The 23,769-nt window shown below is 38.2% G+C and overlaps 1 protein-coding gene across 6 annotated transcripts; it reads right to left on the minus strand.

Moving 5' to 3' along the window:
• Nucleotides 1-334: 334 nt before the first annotated feature.
• On the minus strand, nt 335-23,634 carry LOC130904730 (uncharacterized). Of its 6 annotated transcripts, none has more exons than XM_057817685.1 (10): nt 23,361-23,634; nt 18,543-18,638; nt 15,856-15,954; nt 15,694-15,780; nt 12,335-12,427; nt 10,219-10,329; nt 10,065-10,130; nt 7,985-8,024; nt 6,366-6,420; nt 335-2,704 (listed from the first exon to the last, which is right to left on the minus strand). In XM_057817685.1, exons 3-10 carry the CDS (start codon nt 15,856-15,858, stop codon nt 1,966-1,968), a joined length of 1,194 nt encoding a protein of 397 aa, XP_057673668.1. In that variant the 5' UTR covers nt 15,859-15,954; nt 18,543-18,638; nt 23,361-23,634; the 3' UTR covers nt 335-1,965. The 6 variants fall into 6 exon arrangements, with proteins under 6 accessions (XP_057673668.1, XP_057673664.1, XP_057673665.1 ...); XM_057817681.1 differs by having other exon boundaries at nt 15,856-15,992; XM_057817682.1 differs by having other exon boundaries at nt 15,856-15,992; nt 17,357-18,638.
• Nucleotides 23,635-23,769: the final 135 nt, after the last annotated feature.

Raw genomic sequence — 23,769 nt, forward strand, 5'->3', positions numbered from 1 at the left:
CACCACCTGACACCTTGTATCAGGGGTGAAAGTGGTTAGAATTTCTTGCCGGAACTCCCCGACGTGAAGGTCGCCACGGAGCCAGAAACTTTATTTTATTTATTTATTTATTTATTTATTTATTGGGGGGGGGGGGGGGGGGGGGGGTTGTCAAAACTACTGAAATGCAAAGAAAACTGTTTTTGGTCAGTTATTTCTATAACACATACAAAAACTGATTTTCATTCAAAATTGTATTTTTTCAATGATTTTCAAAATAAAAGTTAACAAAAACAGCTATCCATCTCCTAATTTTTATTTTCCCTCATTTCCTCACATACTAAATGCCAAATCTCAATTTTAACTACTTTTTTGATAATAAAGATATAAATAACATACATTCAGAAAAATAAGTACAAAAGACATATTAAGCAGAGTGAGATGGAATAAATTTTGAAGATCGCACAAACATTGACTTTATTCAATCATAAGGAAATGAATAAGTAACCTGACATAAATGAACAAATATAAGTCCAAAGTGCACATTGACAGCTAAGATGAACCTCCCCATCAGAACAAATAAAACTAAGTATGATAAATAAGCCTCCTTAACTCCTTCCTTGCTCTTGAAGATTTGATCCATTTTCTGTTACATTGCCCTTGTTTTTTCGCTCTCAGAAAACATGCACATTTGAACCAATCTGAGCTAACTATCTCTGGTGATTAGTAGATTACATGTCAGTATTTCAGCCAACTGAACGGATAAATGAGTCCAGGTGTTTTGCTTTGCTGCATGCATTCGCACATTGATGGACTCTGATAACTGCAGCAGCTGGGGAAACCTGCATGCCGTCCATGGAACAAAATAAATAATAAATATTGGTACATGAGCACTTTATTATGCTTGTTGTTCACATTTGTGTATGTAAATCTGATTTGGTAGATTGTTTTCTTCTTGGAGATGAAATGCATGTATGGCAGCTTTGTATTTTTCGTTTTTTTTACATAGCATTTTGACGGTTGCCATCATATTTTTGTCGGAATCAAAGCACCGTATACCGGAACAGCGTTCCGGCCCTGAATCTTATACCGGAACTGCGTTCCGGCCCTGAATCTTATACTGGAACTGTGTACCTGACCATTCCCGCCCACTTTCACCCCTGCCTTGTATGCTACCGGGTCACATTGAATAATGCGCTATTGGAACGGAAAAGTTGACTGTTGACAGAGGAGGCGTTTACATGGCCCAGAAACAAATTAGAGATTTTTTTCTTTGCAAAAACAGCGAAAATTTCTAAACTTCAATTCGACGTTGAAAAAGAAGATGACAAGTATAGTTTACATTAGTGCCCAGCTAAGGAAGGTTAGCTGTAGATTTACAGTAAATAAACTTTGGAGAGCATTAAATAGTTTGCATTGTAGCCATATTATTGTTTGTTGTTGCTTTTGAGCTGCTGCCGTGCCGAGCACTGTTGGATATTTGTGTCCAATTTATTTTGAGTGTTGTGAAAAATGGGTGTTAAACCGAGGTTTATTGGACCTTTTAATTTTCAAATGTGTTTGTGTGTTATTGCGCCGTCTAGCTGTGGGAATTTGCATTATGGGGATTCATTTCCAATACAAAAACTCCAACACACACTGTAGGTGAAATAGAACACTGTCTTTTTAGTAGCCTAGTAGTAATTCATTTTCATTGGCATGCTGCTAGTATACTAGAATATAAATTTTGTTACACAATTAAACACACAAATACATAATTTAATATTTGTTGTACACAATTAAAAACATTTAATCATTTTTTTATATATTATTTTTATTATTCCTTTTTTTCATATGAACATCAAATTTTCACATTTAATTTCATTCTATTTTACATTTCGAGTCAAGACAACAGCTTCCATGATTTAAAAATAAATCAGACAGGGATGAATCGCCCTTTTTTAATTAAGGGTTTTTTGTTTTAAAGCAATACCTAATTTGACTTCTCTATGCAAAGCATTTCCATACAAAATGCAAATAGTCAAGCTCTTCCTGAAGACGCTTAGCCAGAAGTTGAATTCTGCCTGAGAACCTACCCATAGTGGACTTCCGTAACTTTTTCTTACTACCCTTTTCCTTAAAATACTCATCACTTTCTTTAGCAAAGGCATTGAGCAGCCTCTCAGAAGACATTCCGCCTGTTTGCACAGCATTTCTACCATTGTTGATATTATTCGTTATCAACCGCAGCTTCTGTGCCACTGCCAATGCTTCAGGAAGAGCTCCAGCCTGCTGTAACCTCCTAAAGTCATGCCTTTGCAACTTCTCTGCCTCAGAAAGGATCACTTCCAGACAGCGCTCTATATCGCTGACATCATATACATAATCACAGACCAGCGTCTCAATTATTTGCCTATCCCCAAGCTTCTTGTTTTTTTTAGAAGCATGGGCACCCATTCCCCCTGCGGCCACACCCATTCCAACGCCAACCGCTGTGATAAGTAGCGAGCAGCCCATTGTCACAGGAGCCAAGGCTACCCCCACCAGTGCAGCGGCCCCTCCTACTGCACCTGTGGTGCCTCCAGCAACACCGATGGTTTTCACCTTCTTTTTTTCTTTCTCCAAAATTTCAGCAAAAGAACGGAATTTAGTTAAATAGTCTTGCAAACGTTGACTCCGCTTCATCATTAGCAAGTTGAAAAGTCGACGGCACCTTTCAGTGTTTTGAGTTCGTTGGCTGAATGTGCTGAAAGGGGCAAGAGACAGAATAGTTTCAGCAAGGGTGTAGGTTTGCATAGGGACAGTAGGGACATAACAAGACCAACTTTTCATGATTTTCAAATTGTCCCCACTAACTTTTAAGCAACCTTATTTACATTATAAAATCAGTTCAGTTACATAGGTCATTTAGATTGTCTTCCCATATGTTTTAAGGATAGAATAGACTCTACCGTTATTAAGTGAATTATTTCCATGACGTTTAGACTTTACCCCTTTTCACTTGCTGAATGCGCCGGTCCATTTTTTCATCTCAAACGCACGTGTGTTTGGCTGATAACTTGCATTTATTTAAAATTTATTTATTTATTTATCTTTAAAAGATATTTTTATTTGCAGCGTATACAGACTTGTTTTGTATATTAATCATAATCGAGGTAAAAAGTTTTTTTTTTTTGTTCAGCTTGGCTGTGCTTTTGGACAAAGCAGTCGTGTAGGTCGTAGGAAGACTCTATTTTTATTTATTTTTGTTATACCCTGACTAAGTTTTCCAGGTTATGTTTAATTAATTAATTTATTTAGACAAATGTAGAGTGGTCTTGAGATAAATGTTTATTTTTTTGCATTCTTGGATAGTTATGAGATTATAAACATGTTTGTATTTATTGTGTGTATTTGTATAATTTAAGTTATGCTCAAATATTGCAATTTAAATTTGCTAATAAAAAACAGACATTTATTCTGGAAGTTTTTCAAATGTTTCTTTTGTAGTTTTTGAAAACAAAGGTTTGAATTGAACGGTGTATCACCTGAACCAATACACCTGAAAGTTAGAATAAGTCGATACAGATTTATTTTGCATTGATGACTTTTAATTGTGGCGTCAAAAATAATGCCCCATTCATTTCTAAAGGCAAAAACATTTCAAATTTTAAATTTCAAAATGTATTTCTGTTTATATTTGTTATAATTTACATATTTAAAATAATTTCAGGGAATGAACGTTGTAGTTTTAACCAAAAACATACGGTTGCAGTTATCCAATATAAACAGGACGTGACCTTAAAAAAGCAGCAAAATCTACAGGAAGTGACCCTGTAATGCCCTTAAATCAACAGGAAATAATCCAAAATATATAGGAAGTAACCCAAAATTAACAGGAAGTGACCTGTAAATACCTCCTTAAATTAATAGTGACCCAAAAGTAACCCATTGCCTGCTATAGACATCAAATGACAACTAATCCATTTAAACTGGGAGAGCTGGCTGTGAATGCTCATCAGCCAGGGATGGCACTAGATGTCCAATCATGTGTCCCTTAAAAAATTGAATTAAAACTAATGAATTTATCACTAGTAGTCAGAGGTGGGTTGGAACGCGTTACATGTACTCCGTTACATTTACTTGAGTAACTTTTAGAGAAAAATCTACTTGTAAGAGTAGTTTTACTAACCCATACTTTTTACTATTGCTTGAGTAGATTTGTGAAGAAAAAAACGATACTCTTGCCCCGCTACTTTGGGCTACACAAGAGTCGTTACATTTTTCCACTTTATTCTACATATTACATTGATTTATAAATTATTTTGCTCTTGATGCCAAGAGTAGCGCTACCAATTTCACCAATGAGACGTCGCAACAATAATCACATGACTGCATTATACCAATCAGACACAAGCTTGCCGTTCTATGTTCCCTCCAGCCTGTTTAATCATGTGGTGTTCTTAAAGCACCGCAAAAAATGAAGTATTTGACATAGAGCGCTGCCCTCAAAATGAATCGAAAGCGCGGATTTTAAATTCTCTTCCAGTTTTTATTTGGCACCGACTGACCACGGAAAACCGGACATATGTTCCTTTTAATTTCAAAATAGTAATTATGACGGAACTATTCAAACTAGGAACTATTTTTTTCCACCAGAGGGCACTCATGCTCTTTGGCAAAATAATGTTTCATTTATGCAATTTTTTTCTGTCGTCGGAACTCAATTTTTTTTCCCTTTGACTTAATGTGGTTATGTAATGGTTATTGTACAGCATCATTATAACAACAATTAATATAGATAACTTTATACTCAGAAAAAATACCATTGTTTAAAAAAAAAACAAAAATCAAACAAAAATGGAAGCACTTACTCAGAATGTTACTCATTACTTGAGTATTCTTTTGACCAAATACTTTTTTACTTGTACTTGAGTACATTTTTGGACGACTACTTTTACTTGAGTAATAATATTTTGACGTAACGCTACTCTTATTCGAGTGAAAGTTTTGGCTACTCTACCTACCTCTGCCAGTAGTATCAGTTCAAATTGATGTCACTCAACTTCCGGGTTAGCAATAGGAGTGTACCTTCAATATTTCTTCAAAGGTGATTGTGTGCACTGCTCCCTAATCCAACAAAAGTTATTTAAATTGGAAATGTACAAGTCAACACGAACACATTTTCCCGGTTGTCTTGATAATGTCATCTGTCTTTTTTTCTTTACCATCTGGAAATTATCTTAAATTCGCCTGGGAATTTATGCTATGAACCAATGCTAGTGATGTTGTTCTCTTCCTGTGTGCATCACATTATAGAATAGGGATATAATAATCCAAAGTAACTATAACAAATAATTTCTTATGTTATCATTTTAGCTTAAATGTGCGACTGCACGTCATGCTGTATATACATTTCTATCGGTGGTTTTGAACATTTTTCATAAAAGACCTATAACTTATTTGACATTTGAGTCATAGACTACCATTTGATCAGGTTTTTTTTTTTTTATATTAAAAGGAAATACAAAAGAAGTGAGGCTTTTCGCACAGGTAGGTTGTTAGTATTATTAGCGTTACTTAGCTTAGCATTCCCACCTAAACTAGAAATGTTCATTATAGTTAAGTTCAAAATATGTATTCTGTAATGACTGTTATTCTCTGTTCCACTCACAATGGTTGATGGACAGTTGTGGCAACCATTACTGGCATTGGTGGTTGCCATTGTTATGTGCTGTGTGTTCTGTGTAAGAAAGTGCACCATCTCTTGGTGTCGTGCAGTGTATCGGGCACAAGAGCAGCAACTGTGAAACATAAAAACTGTCTCCCTCATTATTTTCCATGCTGCTCGCCACAATACATTCAGCAAGATAACATATTGCCTTGTCATAAATAATATTAATCTACATTATACATTTTGAAATTGAATGTTTTTTACATGTAGACCCTGGATGTCAATATTAACTCAATGGAGTTTCACAGAGGGATGCACTCTTATCGGCAAACCCGAAAGAGGGTATGACGTCATGTGAATAAGTTCTATTAATTGGACGTGACCAAAAATCTACACAAAGTAATCTAAAGAAGAACAAAGCACCCCCACGCAATTTTTCCAGACATGGCTTTTTCGGGTCATAGTATGATTGTTCATTTTCTATCCTTTTTTGGATGATGACAAAATGAAACTATTAAGTCTCTAAATTATCTTAAATATGTTAAGTTCATTTACCGTATGATGCATTCCTGTACATTTATTATAGTAAAATAGTGAGATCGTTATAAAGTGTTGTTTTTTTTTTACTATTAACTGGATTTTAACCAGGCTGATATTCTGTTTAAAAAACCAATAGTGGCTTTCGGGCACAAAGTGCCCACCCTTGTTCTTTATTATTGCTTCCTGAGTTGATGAGATGAAGTCCTGTGATTACCGTAATTCTTCCCCAAGGCTGACTCCATACACGGATTCTGTCAAGTGGGCTGTCTCTGTCAAAAAATGAGCACATTGAATGTTTATATCCTTCATATATTTTGACTATTTGTATTGTGGCACATTCAAAAGAAAAAAAAAATATATATATATATATATACACAGTGGGGAGAACAAGTATTTGATACACTGCCAATGGGAAAACCCATTGGCAGTGTATCAAATACTTGTTCTTCCCACTGTATATATGCACCAGAGACAAAATTGTAGACCTGCACCAGGCTGGGAAGACTGAATCTGTGTGTAAAGAAATCAACTGTGGGAGCAATCATTAGAAAATGGAAGACATACAAGACCATTGATAATCTCCCTCGATCTAGGGCTCCACGCAAGATCTCACCCCGTGGCATCAAAATGTTAACAAGAATGGTGAGCAAAAATCCCAGAACCACATGGGGGGAACTTGTGAATGACCTACAGAGAGCTGGGACCACAGTAACAAAGGCTACTATCAGTAACACAATGCGCCGCCAGGGACTCAAATCCTGCACTGCCAGACGTGTCCCCCTGCTGAAGAAAGTACACGTCCAAGCCCGTCTGCAGTTCACTAGAGAGCATTTGGATAATCCAGAAGAGGACTGGGAGAATGTGTTATGGTCAGATGAAACCAAAATAGAACTTTTTGGTTGAAACACAGGTTCTCTTGTTTGAAGGAGAAAGAATACTGATTTGCATCCGAAGAACACCATACCTACTCTGAAGCATGGGGGTGAAAACATCATGCTTTGGGGCTGTTTCCCTAAGCCACCTTGCCCTTCTGCAAAGGGACCAGAATGACTGATCTGTGTAAAGGAAAGAATGAATGGGGCCATGTTTCAAGAGATTTTGAGTAAAAACCTCCTTCCATCAGCAAGGGCATTGAAGATGAGACGTGGCTGGGTCTTTCAGCATGACAATGATCCGAAACACACAGCCAGGGCAACAAAGGAGTGGCATCATAAGAAGCATTTCAAGGTCCTGGAGTGGCCTAGCCAGTCTCCAGATCTCAACCCGATAGAAAATCTGTGGAGGGAGTTGAAAGTCCGTGTTGCCCAACGACAGCCCTAAAAAATCACTGCTCTAGAGGAGATCTGCCTGGAGGAATGGGCCAAAATACCAGCAACAGTGTGTGAAAAGCTTGTGAAGAGTTACAGAAAACGTTTGGCCTCCGTTATTGCCAACAAAGGGTACATAACAAAGTATTGAGATGAACTTTTGGTATTGACCAAATACTTATTTTCCACCATGATTTGCAAATAAAGTCTTTAAAAATCAAACAATGTTATTTTCTGTTTTTTTTCTGCACATTCTGTCTGTCATGGTTGAGGTTTACCCATGTTGACAATTACAGGCCTCTCTAATATTTTCAAGTGGGAGAACTTGCACAATTAGTGGTTGACTGAATACTTATTTGCCCCACTGTATATATAGTATGTTTTAAATGATCACCCTCCTCCTTTTTTTAATAATAGATAAAGAAAGATAATCCCCAAATCTTTCAATAAGTATCACTGAAAATGGCACAGAAGTTTTGAATTTATGTGCCCATATGAATTTCACCGTATAAATACCGTACTGTACCTGAAACATGCCGCATCCACTTTATCATCTGCGTGATATCCTGTGGAGGGAAACAAAATGAATAAAATACACTTTTTTTCTTATTAAGTGTAGAAAAGTTAAGGATAAGATGAGGTAGCAGTTCTACATTTTAAAATGAATTCGGCACACCAATATCCACCAAGACAACAAATAATTCACTCTATTATGTACTGCATTAATAACTCATTAGCTGCCAATGATGGCGATAGCTGAATCAGATTTGCTTTTTGTTTTTGTTTTTGTTTTTACATTGTCTACACTATAATTTTTTCAAATGCCACTTATAACACTGAAACAATGGCAACAGATGAAAAAGATTGTCACTGCCAGATGAGCTTTAATGTTATTTCATGAATTAACATTGGCTGCCATTGACAGCAACATTAATGACTTAAATACTGTATAAAAACTTAAAAGAAAAAATAAAATTTAGTGTTTTATTTTTACTAGGAGTGGGAACCTCTTGGTACCTCACGATACGATACAATTTGCGATACAAAGCTCACGATAACGATCTGACGATATGGAGATACAATGATTATCGATACATTGGTCAGGAATTATTTCTAGGATATTCTACAAAACACTAAAAAACAGAAAACCAAGCCTCTGCTCTGAATTGGAATGAGTTTATCACTAGTAGACGTCCAATCCATTTGAACTGGGAGGGTGGCAGCGAATGAACATTCGTTCATTCGCTGCCATCCCTCCCACTTCAAATGGATTGAACGTCTATGGCTGTCAGTGGCAGTCAATGAGGTAATTTTGGGCCATTTAAGGTCATTTACCTGTTGATATATCAGTTACTTCCTGTTGATTTGGGGGTATTTTATGGGTCACTTCCTGTTTATTTTGAGATCCAGAACAGGAAGTGACCTGGGAATCACCCAAATGAATAGGCAGTGACTGAAACTCTATAGGAAATGACCTGTAAATGAACAACAAGTGACCTGTAAAGGCCCCGAAAATCAGACAGATGACTGCGAATGCTCTGGTTTTGAATGGACGAACGTTCATAGTCTAAATAGATTGGGCGTCGAGCACCGTCAATGGCAGCCTTAGAGTTAAATGAAACACTATTATGCTGGAAGAATTTGGTATCAACTTTTCAGTTCTGTTTGTTTTTTTTAATTGACACCATTTCAAAACGATATCTCGATTCTTGGCAGGAGCAAATCGATAACCTTTGGGTTATATCAACAAAGTATCACGATATATCACCATTTCGATATTTTGTCACACCCCTAATTTTTACCATAAGCAGAGTGTAATACTGTTTTTATTCATTTTTTTTTAAACATTTTATTAATTTACCATTTTTAATGCTTTTGGTCAAAAATTGTTTAATCACAATTAGTAACATTAAGCTATTTGCGATTAACTGTGATTAATCCCATTGTCATACAATATAGCTACTGTATGCAGTAGTGTTACAAACAAGTTAAGTGAGCCTAAAAAGGCTTAACTTCTTATTTTGGTGGTACAGATGTTAATGCGCAGTAATAAAATAAAACAATTATTTGCGTTAATTAATTCATCAGTTGACAACAAGTTTAGTTGACTTGCCCAACCTTAAAAATTTTATTTATTCATTAAAAAAAATACCGTACTGTAAATAATATTGATAATACACTATGGTTATGGTCTCTAAAAACACTCTAAAGTTGATTTTTTGAATAGTATTTAGCTCATTGCTTGTCATTGTCGGTGATAGACATTCCATTAACTTGTGAACAAATGTTCAATCTAAATGGATTGGAGGTCTGGCGCCGTCATTGGCCCTGAAACACGATTATTCAATTCCAGCTATCCTTATTCAACTGGATTCAACGTCTATCACTGTCAATGGCATTGAGTGAGTTAAAAGTGACAACATATAGAATTTCTTTATTGACTGCAACAGGAATTTGAATAGATTTTTGAATAGAATAGATGTTTGACATTTGCTGCTTTCATGTATACAGATGGATTTTGGAGCTGAATTTAAAATCCTGTGTAAAAAACTGTTTCATCACCACAGGCTCAAACACTTATTCTGAGATCTTTGCGGTAAGTGTACCTCATCGTTTTTGAAGGTTTCCCACGACTCACGGTTGCCCATTCCTGTCTGAGGTCTTGAAGTCTCCTGAGTCAACCAGTGTTCAATCGACAATATTATTATTGGTGCATGTGTGTGAAGTGCACGTGTGTTTATGTGTGCATGAGTTTCTCACCCTCTCATTTATTAATGCAGGGAGGATTTCCAAGTACGTCTGCATTTCATCTATGTCAATGTACTGGGGCTCATTCAGTACAGGTGATGTATAGCCAGTCATAGCTGGGATCTGTGGAAGCAAAGAGAAAATTATCTGTGCCTAATTCACAAACATGCAGTTAATCTAATTTAAGGTATGGTATTATTAGTTTTGTAATTACTGGTGTCGCACTGATACCGATACTAGTATTGGTACTAATATGGCATTAAAATGAGATTGATATCAGGGATTACGAAGAAATAATGTGCCAATGCTGCGCAATGTGTTCTACTACAAGTCGTAGTTTCCAAACACCGGTCACTCTACCCCCGATAACCGCTAGCTATGCATGCCACTGTAAGAAAAAGTCAAATGGTGTGGCGTCCAATCATTCTTCTGTTTTGAATTTGAATGACTATTAGATTGGAATTAAGTCCGTTCATTCGCTGCGAACCCTCCCACTTCAAATGGATTGGATGATCAATGAAAGTCAATGATGTAAAAAAAAAAAAAAAAATAGAAAAACTGTTCTTCCTCTGGCCAAGATGCACCGTCCCACTAATTAGTTTATCATTTGTCCATCCAATCATCCATCATATATCCAATCCATCCGTGGGAAAATGGCAGTGGAATAATTTTCTTTCGCTGCGAGCCCTTGCACTTCAAATGGATTGGACGTCTAGCACTGTCAATGGCAGCCAACGAGTAAAGCAGTGTCTGACTAAGCCAGGAGTGGGCAAACTATTCCACAAAGGGCCGCAGTGGGTGCGGGTTTTCGTTATAACCTATCAAGAGGAAACCTTTTCACCAATCTGGTGTCATACAAGTGCAATCAGTTGATTGCAATCAGGTGCATCTTGTTTCCCCGGACCAATTATTGGTTAAACTGCCTGTGCTTGATCAGTTGTAAAAAAGACCAGGACCCACTGCGGCCCTTGAGGTACGGTTTGCCCACCCCTGGACTAAGCCATTATAGCAATTAGGTTTTTTTTGTTTGTTTTTGTTAATCGATACTAGTATTTCACTTTAAGTCAGTCTGGTCTTCTTAGAAGGGAGTGAGAGGACTGCATTAGACCTGTACTTCATAACAACAAGCAACATTCCATTATATAACATAGAAACAAGGCTGTTGACGTCAAATCCGTCGACAAAAAAAAAAAAAAACGCCGATCTTCAGGTTGAACCGTTGCAGCTGACTGAAACTCAACAATATAGTATTCTGACAGAAGATCAGTTATTCCATGACTGTTCTTTTATCAGAATTTTACTAGTCACTTGACTGCTATTGTATGTGTCAACTAAACAAAAGATGTGACTGACACATGTGGAGAAGTTGTACCTAACATTATCTAACCTCAAAGGGTTCATCAGATTAACCTTTTCAGGTTCATCAGTACAGTATATTGTATTTAGCCTTAAATTCAGATAGAGTTGTACAGGTTGTTTACTGGATGGGGAAAACAACCTTTCATCTATTTAATCCTTTCAGGGACTATGGTCAATACAGTGGACAACTATTTAAAAGTTGAACCCTTTATAGAGCAAGTGATAATTCGTGAATTATTATTAAAAAGTGAAATATTAATAACAATTATTATTATTTTTGTAGTTATTAATCATTATTGTATTTTTTTCTATAATAATAAATGCATTTATATTTTAAAACAATGCTAATAGAAAGTAACTTAATTTGATCAAAATCAATAAAAACGTAACTACATTCTGGTTACAGCCCCAAGTAATACTGTGAAATAGATTTGTTTTTCATAGTATTGAACTCATTTCATGCCGTTCATAGCAATAGATGTCCAATTCATTTACAGGACAGGCCATGAATTCTTATCTTTTAGTGCCATTGACGTTGGACATTGTCATGGCACTTAAAGATGAGTATTTACAGCATGAGGGTCCGTTAATTTGCCCCTACCAGTCAAAATGGTTTGGACGTCTAGCACCATCAATTGCAGCCAATGAGTTAAATGATAGTTCTGAGTGGGTAAAAAATGTCATAACTTGTGCATGAAAGGATTAATAATCCAGACAATACTGGACATGTAGTATGTACATTACAATTAAAATACAGTCTGGGCCACACCTCTGAGTTCCGCTGATCCAACGTTGATCTGCTGGCTTGACGATTTCTTGGACGGGGAATAGGAGGGGTTTGTTTGTCGCTAATAAGGGCATGCTGGAATAAATAGAAAAGCTTTTAGACCACTGTACATATTTATGACATAATAGACAAAAATGCAGGCGGCACGGTGGCTGAGTGGTTAGCACGTCTGCCTCACAGTTCTAAGATCAAGGGTTCAATCCCGGGCTTCGGCCTTCCTGTGTGGAGTTTGCATGTTCTCCCCGTGCCTGCGTGGGTTTCCTCCGGGAACTCCGGTTTCCTCCCACATCCCAAAAAAAAACATGCATGGTAGGCTGATTGAACACTCTAAATTTTCCGTAGGTATGAGTGTGCGTGTGAATGGTTGTATGTCTCCTTGTGCCCTGCAATTGGCTGGCAACCAGTTCAGGGTGTACCCTGCCTACTGCCCCGAGTTAGCTGGGATAGGCTCCAGCACCTCCGCGACCCTCGTGAGGAAAAAGCGGCATGGAAAATGAATGAATGAATGAATAGACAAAAATGCCTTATATACCATTTTCCCCTTTTATTCTTTTTTTTTAATTAGGAGAAAGCAGTGAGCAGGAAGAGGTTATGGAGGGAACAGAAAGGAAGGAAGCAGACAGAAGAGGAGAACAAACAACAACTACAAGTACATTGTTACACGCCTATGCTACCTAAGAACATAGTGGTGCTATTTTTAGCTACTTATATTTACCTATGGACACAATGTGAGGGGGGGGGCTGATAACCGAGGAGAAGGAGGAAGGGAGGTAAGTCAAAAGGAGACGTGATTTGGCGGGGTGGAGCATACACAAATCAGCAATGTGAGGTGTGGAACCCTGCATCATATGAATGACATCTAAGTGTGGATATGTTGACATCCATTTCTATGCTCTTGATCGCTAACCCTGGCACCGATAATCACTCTACCTGAGTGTGTCTAATTGCACCCTGTCATGCGTGAACCCACTCAGACATGTGACAATCCTGCAGAAAAGTGGAAATGCAACGTTGGGACCACCCCAAGGCCCCGGCACCACCCCAGCCAATCGGGGGGATGAGTGCGGCCCACCTCTCCACCCGCAGCTCCGGCAAAGGGGCCACCGCCATCCCCCCAGGACCCAGGGCCTGGGCCATCCGCACCCCCATTAACCTGCCCTCAGGGAAGGATTGAGGGGACTCGCCACAGCCCCTCACGTCCGCCCCCTACAAACGCCCACCAACCCGGACCTCCAGCCACCGCCACAACCCCCCAACTGACGTGGCACAGTGCCGGATCCCCATGGCCCGGGACCGGACACGATCCTCACACGGAAGGGGCGAAACCCCGCCGGCACCAGGGCCCAAGGAGGATGGCAATGGATAAAAAAGAGAGGAAGGCGAAGGCAAGAGATTGCTGAGAGGCTGCGATGGGGCGGCACGGGACCAGAAACATAACACCACCCCCCATCCCCGCAACCAACAGCCCAGACGAAGAGGAGGCCCAACCCCGGGAGTCCCTTAGTATAGGAAAGTGTGGGACCCACCGACTGCCCTATTACTGTGGCTGCCACTGTCACTGACTGGCAGCCACTACCCAGCACTGTGATGGCATTGTGTGGAGAGGGTAGTGCAGTGTATGTATTAAAACAGGAGAGCCCGGCTAAGAGGGCAGTGGGACCTCCGCGTGGAAATTCTTCCCAGCCACACATCCCACTACCCCTCGTCGTACTCCCCTTTGTAGTATAACCAGGGGTGAAAGTGGACCGGAACGAGCCGGATCTCCGTACCGGCATGAGTTTTCGACCTGGAACGCCGTTCCGACGGTACTTTGATCCCGAAAATATGACGGCAACTGTCAAAATCCTATGTGTGATGGTTTGTTTAAAGTATTGTATTTTGTCAAATGATGCCCTCTGGTGGCGGAGTTGGGTGTGTCTGAACTGATGGCTTTTATGACTGAGAAGCAGATGTTTCTGAGATGGCTAAGGGACAGCTACTTACTCTGGTTCGGCCCACTTGAAGCTGTAAGTTGTTTCAGTTGATGTATGTTGGTGTTAGCATTTGTAGTTAAGTTTGAAGATACTGTTTGCTTGGTTATGTTTAGCGATTTGCTATGAGAGAAGTGTGAATACGTTAGCATTCGTAGCATCTAAGCTAGCGGACTTTATTATGCAGACTGGGCTGAATTGATTTACTAAATTTAACATATTGATCGTACAGGAGGAACGTATGATCACCAATTGTTTTGTGTAAAATGTTTATTGTTAATATGTGTGTCATTTTGAACATGAGTGCATATATGTGTTGCAGCTTTATGATTCGTCAAAAGTGAAGAAGTAAAAGCTTCAAATTAAAAAATCCACTATTGCCTCGTTTTGCTGTCCGTCAACTTAAACAAATCCACGTTTAGTGAGGACAGAACACTATGTGAAAAAAAATAAATAAATAAATAAATAAAATAAAAAACACTTGGTGAATTGATGCAATAAAAAAGAGCAATGCAACAGAAAATTGATCAGCTCTTTACGAGAAAGGAAAGAGTTGAAGAGGCTTGTTTATTTGATCTACTGGCTATCATTTATTTAGACTCATCAAGTTTCATTGTAAATTCTCACTGAACGTAAAAGAAGTATGAAAGAACATGTGTGGAACTATGTATTTAGTAAAAACAGGTGAAATAACTAAAAACATGTATAATAATATTCTTGTATCTTCAAAGTAGCTTCCTTTTACTCCGATTACATTTTGTACACTCTTGCTATTCTCTTGATGAGCTTCAAGAGGGAGTCACCTAGAATGGTGTTTGACTTCACAGGTATGCCTTTTCAGGGTTGGTTAGTGGAATTTATTGCTTTATCAGTGGGGTCGGGACCTTCATTTGTGATGCATTGAATGAGGTGTGTCTTTTGGCCTGTACTGCATGTCAGTTATATCCTTATTAAAAAAATAAATAAAATAAAAAAAAAAGTAAACATTTACATTAGCTTCAATTTTAATGTACATTCAATGAAATTGAGGATTTGCATTCGGAAATGTGGGGGGAAGATTAGACAGAGGTTGTGGTTACTTCTGTTTTTGTTGACTTATTTTGCAAATCATTGAAAAAATACTACGATATTTTAAATGAAAATGATTTTTTGTTTGTATATGGTATAGGAATAACTGTGCCAAAAGCAGTTTTATCCGCATTTCAGTGATTTGAGGAAAAAAAAAAAAAAAAAAAATTCTGGTTCCGTGGCGACCTTCTTGACAGGGAGTTCCGGCAAGACATTCTAACCACTTTCACCCCTGAGTATAACATATGTAGTACATTACATACATGTATTTATAGTACAATTAAAATGTAGTTTGGGCCACACCTCTCCTTTCCGCTCATCCAAAGTTGCTCCTGTAGCTCCATGGATTCGAGGCGGGGGCAGCGGCGGAGGTTGGTTTTCAACCGGCGGCTGGAAAAAATTTAAAAGCTTTTGTACCAATGTACATACTGTGACAAAAGTAGACTAAAATGCCTTGTATAGTACCATTTTTGTTTTCACCCGAGGTCAACTGGGATAGGCTCCAGCACCCCTTGACCCAGTAGAGGATGAGCGGGATTGAAGGCTCGATGACTTTAGCTTTGCCTGTCAAAGTCAGGGATACTGACCATCATCCCTTGCAACTGATAAAGCATGACATATTAAAATAAAACATTGTTACATACAGTGGGGAGAACAAGTATTTGATATACAGTCAATGGGAAAACCCATTGGCAGTGTATCAAATACTTGTTCTCCCCACTGTATCTGTGCAATTCATTTACATGTGTCATTATTTGCATTATAATGAATCATTTGACTTCTAATAAATTGTTCCTTATAAATTGCAGCTCTAGTATGCAAAATCATTTTTCAACTTCTGTCATCTTTAAAACTTTTTGTCAACGACTGTCACATGACGGAAATATTTTGTAACAATTGTACACCCATGCGGGTATTCCCCTTTTTGTCATCAATCCCTGTCATGCTGTCATGTTGGGAAGGAAGTTGACTCCAGAGCCATATAGCTTGACACGCTCAACTCAAACCCAGCCTAGTACACGCCCGCCCACCGAGTTTGATGAGACAATGACAGATAAAATTATTACATAAGGGACATGGGAACAAGAGTGCAAGAATTAAATAAATAAAAAGTGAAATAAACAAATGTTGAAATAACTAAATAAATAATTAATTAATTAAATAAAAATTGAAATATATACATTTGAAATAAATAAATAAAAATGGAAATAAACATTGAAATAATTCAACACAAATTTAAATATTGAAATGAATGACTATAGTTTCAATTGAAAAAAAAAAGGCAAATAAAAATTGAAATAAATAAATAAATATAGAAATAGAAGCATTTTAATGAAACATTTAATAACTTATTTGTGTATTCATTTATTGAATTTTTGCACTCCTGGTCCTCCATATGAAACATTGTCGTTTCCTTCATTTTGATACTGTTGCAAAACCAGAAGTAGTACAGTCATACTTCTATCACTCTGTACTAAGGGTGTAACGTTACATGTAATAGTATTGAACCGTTTCAGTACGTGGTAGTCGGTTCGGAACAGATGCGTACCGAAGGAGTTTCTGATGTAATATAACCCTTACTTTTCCAGGCTGTGAGTCGATCAGGTTACAGTTTCTTTGTGTAGATTATATTTACTCCGTCTTCTCTACTATAATGAGTACCAACACGGTAGGACAGTCCAGAAACGTCAACGGCGCGACAACGTGGCAGCCACGAGAACGCAGTGAAACGCGGGCGTTGGAGTCAATCAGCCAATGCAAACCAGTCGCAGTGCAGCTGCGTGTTAGACGCGTCCCAGAAGCGGCTCAATGCGACACACGCGAAAAGAACAGCAGAGTTTATTATTTGACGCGAGACGCGGCCCTTCTCCGTCAATACTACTAGATAGGATTGGGCCGGAAGTCACTCGTGTAAATATACGGTGGATCCGGTCGATTTTCAAACTAATATGCAATCGTAACCTACTTTTTGAGTCAATCAGCTCTCTTGAGTGGTAAATCGGGGCACAGTTGACTTGTCTTTGTTGATTTACTGCTGTCTTCTCTGCTATAATAATAACCAACACGGCCCCGTGTTCAATACAAAACACTCCTACCACAACAAAACAAGTAGGAACTGATATTCACATAGGAACTAAAGTTATACAACATAAAATATACAATAATAATGAATACTACATCACATTTGTAAAATATAAACACATAATAAAATAAATAATAGCCCATTTAAAGAAAATACATTGAAATGAGCTAAAACACCTGTAATTAAATAATAAGAATAAAACACACATCCTGCTTACACAATTAAATGTATTAATTTCTGTGTGGCGCTTTAACTTGAGAAAATCCACCGATAAAGCTTTTGAAAACCGTTCATAAGAAAAAAAAAGTTTCATTGAGGCATTTCATTTGTAAAATACACGTTAAAATCTTTGTCATTGGGATTGCTTTTCTCTTTAGCACAGGACTTCTTTTTTCTTCTTTCTTTCGGAAAGAAAGCTCACCAATACGCGGGGTCTGAAAGGCAAAGTGCTGTTGGATTATCTTTAAATATCCACTACTTTTTGAGCAGAATTCTAGCTTTGTATAGGCTAATGTTCCTATAATTGAAAGCACAAAAGTGTGTAATAAACAAGTAGCACATTTATATTTTGCATTTTGTTTTTTTACTGTACCGAAAATTAACCGAACCGTGACCTCAAAACCGAGGTACGTACCGAACCGAGATTATATGTGTACCGTTAAACTCCTACTCTGTACAGTATTTACACATTTTCATGCAATTGATTGAAACGAAGTAGGATTATGGTAATTCATGAATAAAGTACACTATTAATTATTCTTTTTTAAAACTCAAGGGCTTCTATAATCGGTTGGAGATTAATGCAAAATACACTATGTACAGTACATTAACAATAAGGTTTACATCTGAGATCTTGCATGCATTTTTAGTATTGAAAATGGTGCTCTACTAAGGAAATTAGTCTGGCACCATTTTGCAATTTCTGTAGTTTTTCTTTTAATGCAATCCTATAGTCAGACTTTCATTCAAAGGAAATACAGACGTGTGCATATGTTTTAAATAGATGGAATTTTATCTATGTTTCTAAAATATTGACATTGCTATGCAATAAAATTGAACTTATACTTACCTTTCAATCCACGCTGGTACTCAGTGCCGTCGAATTTCACTCCCCACATCTCAACTTAAATGCTTTTTGCCTGACACGTCACAGGTGGGTGGATCTCTTACATGCAAAAAATGTCCGTTACAGACAACACACACACACTTGAATTTGGATTAATTACAATATGTGTTTCCTTTATCTGCAGCACGACTTGAATTTCAACATTCCAGCACCAAATAAATTCATATAATTCTTTGCACAATATTATTATTTTCTTTCAGATCGTCTGTCAGAACCTTTGCATGTTCTACAGCTGATGGAAAATATGGACTGACCTACAGTAACTGGACATAACTGCATTTGACATACAAACTCACTGTACTTTTTTATAGCTCGCCTTCAAATCACTATTATGACATTTCTACGACTGATATATAATTGTCAATGGCACTGACGGATCTAAAAGTGGAACAGACAGGGCGGGGACCATGTTATTTGCATTCAGCATTAATTACATGGTTGCTTGTGCCCCACCTCATTATTTATCGTGTAAATTTTAATTGCTACTTTAACGATAGAAAGAATTGGAATTATAGCAATTCACTCATGTTGTTGTTAGGTTCCACCTGAACCGTGCCCCATTTTTTCTCATCTTGAATGCTTGTTATGCTGCCAAGTATCAAAATAGCAAACAGTAATTCTGCGTTAACAGATTTCATACCAGACAGATTGGTCATGAGGAAGTGTGATTTTTCAAAATGGCTACCTAACTATATAGCCCATCTTCGGCCAACACAGTGGGTGTGACCATAACTATCCATTGTGTTACTATGTGTTGACCAGTTTTGGCTTATGTGATCTTCAGTGGGGCAAATAAGAATTTAGTCAACCACTAATTGTGCAAGTTCTCCCACTTGAAAATATTAGAGACGCCTGTAATTGTCAACATGGGTAAACCTCAACCATGAGAGACAGAATGTGGAAAAAAAAAAAAAAGAAAATCACATTGTTTGATTTTTAAAGAATTTATTTGCAAATCATGGTGGAAAATAAGTATTTGGTCAATACCAAAAGTTCATCTCAATACTTTGTTATGTACCCTTTGTTGTCAATAACGGAGGCCAAACGTTTTCTGTAACTCTTCACAAGCTTTTCACACACTGTTGCTAGTATTTTGGCCCATTCCTCCATGCAGATCACCTCTAGAGCAGTGATGTTTTGGGGCTGTCGTTGGGCAACACGGACTTTCAACTCCCTCCACAGATTTTCTATGGGGTTGAGATCTGGAGACTGGCTAGGCCACTCCAGGACCTTGAAATGCTTCTTACGAAGCCACTCCTTTGTTGCCCTGGCTGTGTGTTTGGGATCATTGTCATGCTGAAAGACCCAGCCACGTCTCATCTTCAATGCCCTTGCTGATGGAAGGAGATTTTCACTCAAAATCTCTCGATACATGGCCCCATTCATTCTTTCTTTACACAGATCAGTCTTCCTGGTCCCTTTGTAGAAAAACAGCCCCAAAGCATGATGTTTCCACCCCCATGCTTCACAGTGGGTATGGTGTTCTTCGGATGCAATTCTGTATTTTTTCTCCCCCAAACACGAGAACCTGTGTTACTACCAAAAAGTTCTATTTTGGTTTCATCTGACCATAACACATTCTCCCAGTCCTCTTCTGGATCATCCAAATGCTCTCTAGCGAACCGCAGGCGGGCCTGGACGTGCACTGGCTTCAGCAGGGGGACACGTCTGCAGTGCAGGATTTGAGTCCCTGGCGGCGCATTGTGTTACTGATAGTAACCTTTGTTACTGTGGTCCCAGGTCTCTGTAGGTCATTCACTAGGTCCCCCCGTGTGGTTCTGGGATTTTTGCTCACTGTTCTTGTTATCATTTTGACGCCACGGGGTGAGATCTTGCATGGACCCCCAGATCGAGGGAGATTATCAGTGGTCTTGTATGTCTTCCATTTTCTAATAATTGCTCCCACAGTTGATTTCTTTACACCAAGTGTTTTACCTATTGCAGATTCAGTCTTCCCAGCCTGGTGCAGGTCTACAATTTTGTCTCTGGTGTCCTTCGACAGCTCTATGGTCTTGGCCATAGTGGAGTTTGGAGTGTGACTGACAGGTGTCTTTTAAACCAATAATGAGTTAAACAGGTGCCATTAATACAGGTAATGAATGGAGCCTCGTTAGACCTCATTAGACCTCGTTTGACCTCGTTAGTAGAAGTTAGACCTCTTTGACAGGCAGAAATCTTGCTTGTTTGTAGGTGACCAAATCCTTATTTTCCACTCTAACTTGGAAAAAATATTTAAAAATCAAACAATGTGATTTTCTGTTTTTTTCCACATTTTGTCTCTCATAGTTGAGGTTTACCCATGTTGACTATTACAGGCCTCTCTAATCTTTTCAAGTAGGAGAACTTGCACAATTGGTAGTTGACTAAATACTTATTTGCTCCACTGTATGTCTAAACCCAGGGGGATGCACTATATAAGAAGGCAAGACAGAAAACAAGACTGTTCAAAGCAGCTCTGTAGACAAAGAAGACAAAAGGTCAGAGCAGCATTGATTTAATTCAGCTCAAGTCAACTTAAATAACCAAAGAGCCCTATTCTAATATTGTGTTTAATGATATTTTCATTGGGAAACAAAGCCAAATGATTGATATAGTATGTAGGAGTTCCAATTGTGAAATGGTATGCAGAAATTTGAAATACTGTGTCATGTGAATAGTTATTGGACAATGATTATTTTACTAGCAGTATACAACAGAATCACAGATACTGTAAGACATGCATAGAGATGCAGCTGGAATGTAGTGAAAGTAAAAGGACACCATAAAGGGGTTAATGTGCAATCGCTTTTCCATCACTGTGCCACAATATAGTGGCAAGCAATGTGGAGAAGAATGAGAGAGTCTTTATTTTCCACACTTTTTGCTCTTGTGCCCTATACACCGCACGACCACAAGAGTCAGCGCCTTTATTGAACAGAAAGCGCTGCAACATAACAACGGCAACCACCACTCTCAGTCATGACTTCCAAAACTACCCATGAACCATTGCAGGTGTAACAAATAATGAATAACAGTCAATACAATATGACTATGCAGCAGAAATTAATCCCTTAGTAATATTCTGGAAAACTGACTGTAAAAAAAAAAAAAAAAAAAAGTGACTCTAGCATCTTGTTGTGGAGTACGCAAAGCCACAACGTATCATCACAGAACATTTATATTTGTTCATGAAACCGTCAAATTTGGAAACCAACTGCGTCATTGCAATCGCAAGAGTCGCAATCTCAAATGTTTTGCCCAAAAGACAGCGCTGTCACCTCCACTATCAGGGATTATCTATGCTAATTTTTGGATTTTCGAATGAATTTTCCGCACTAAATGGAGGCCTACTGAGAGCAAACCATCAACCAATTTCTTCATAGTCGGCCCAGCCATTTTGGAGTCTATAAGGAACGAACACACACAAAGTTCCATTTTTAGACAAGTGTAGATAAATATTTCATACACTATTTTTCATTTCTACACCCCTGCCCTTGGGGACCGACTGGGGAGTCAACAAAAAATACACTAAAAATACAAGTTGTATCCTTTTTTTGTTAAATTGAACAATGGGCAATAGTTAAAAATGGTGAAAATATAGAGGAAAATCAGCTTGCTTGACCTATAAACCTTTAAAGCTGTGGTTCTTAACCTTGCTAAAGGTACCGAACCCCACAAGTTTGATATGTTGATTCACCGAACCCTTCGGAATTACATAATAAATCTTTTTTTTTTTTCCAAATTCAAAACCGATATATCTAAGCTAGCAAGCTAATAATTTAGTAAATTCCCGTTTAAAAGTCTTCTCATTTGGACAGCACGTTTTATAAAAAGTTCAAAATTTGAGACCACATTGGCCATTGGTCGGTTGTATTCCCTCATATTAAGTGCGAGTCAACCTTCCACTGAGCAAACCAGTTCCTCCTCCCATCAGATCAAGGACTAGTAGGTAAAAGAAATTGATTAAGCCTGTAAATTGGGAGTAAACTAGTCCAAACCCTGATCTGAAAAAGCCACTTTGCCTAGATTTAATCAACAATTGAAAATAGGTCTCTGCGTTTCTTTACATTCGCCGAACCCCTGAGACTTACTTTCCGAACCCCTGACGTTCGATCGAACCCAAGTTGAGAACCACTGCTTTAAAGCGGAACTGTGAACTAAGGTTGGCCAATCATGTTTTTGAATAATATCAATGCCTAAACAATTATAAGCATATTTTCATTATTTTTTTTTTTTTACGCAACCCTTCCAAATTCTTTGTTTAACCCATAGCAATGCCCTTGACAACGAAATGCTTTTCTTCGGCAATCTTCGGAAATTACGTCACACCGGCAAGTGCGAGGGAAGTCCACCATAGAACAGTATTGTTTGTTGCATTGCTTCTCGGTAAGATGCCACGGCGGTGTGAGGCCATGTTTTGTTCTCACTCAAACGACAAGTTTGATAGTGGTCAAAGGATAGCAGGGCACGTAAATGGACAGCTTTCGTTCGCACGAAGCGAATGAAGTTCACGCCATTATCGAGTGGCAGTCCGCTATTATTTTGTTTTCTTATTGTTGCCACAATAAAGTGGAGAAAGCCATCAACGACTCATCTCCTTCTTTCCCCCCAACGTTTTTATATTATTATTTTATATGCACGAGAGCTGCCGGATCTGCCAAAATGAACATGAAGTCTGATTATTATTTTTTTTAACAATGTCATCAGATAGACAAAAACATAAAATTATGTGCAAATGCCAGCATCTTCAAATCATGAAAATAATAACAGCCTATATCTTACCAATCTTGTAATCTCGATGGGTCTTGTATCCATTCCATGTCAGGTAGTCTAGGCACATTGTTTGCATCCTGATTAGCGTCTGGCTAATACATGTTAGGTCCAACATAAAATTCCAAGCTCCTCTTCTTCCTCCAACTCTTCAAAAACTTGAATCTCCTCCCTTGCGCTCGATGTATCGCTTATATCGCTGTTTGAATCATTGTTTGAAGGGCTTTGTATGGCGGCCGTATGTATGTAGCTGCCATCGCTGTTCCCGGTGTGACGTATCACTTCCGGGTTCGTCCCCTTTCAGGCTCGAGCTTCGGAAACGCGATTATTTTGTCAAATATACAACATATAAATTATTTTTTCATGCTTTATTTGTTGGACAATGTTTAATTACTTTAATTGTGACCCTATTTGGCATGTT

This window comes from Corythoichthys intestinalis, chromosome 16, assembly GCF_030265065.1.
Source record: "Corythoichthys intestinalis isolate RoL2023-P3 chromosome 16, ASM3026506v1, whole genome shotgun sequence".
NCBI classification, from domain to species: Eukaryota; Metazoa; Chordata; class Actinopteri; order Syngnathiformes; family Syngnathidae; genus Corythoichthys; species Corythoichthys intestinalis.

Coding starts and splice junctions, on each gene's coding strand:
- LOC130904730 (XM_057817687.1), bottom strand. Junction 10,131..10,218: donor CTGCATTAATAAATGAGAGG/GTGAGAAACTCA, acceptor TGGTTGACTCAG/GAGACTTCAAGACCTCAGAC. Junction 2,705..6,365: donor AGCCTTGGGGAAGAATTACG/GTAATCACAGGA, acceptor TGCCCCTTTCAG/CACATTCAGCCAACGAACTC.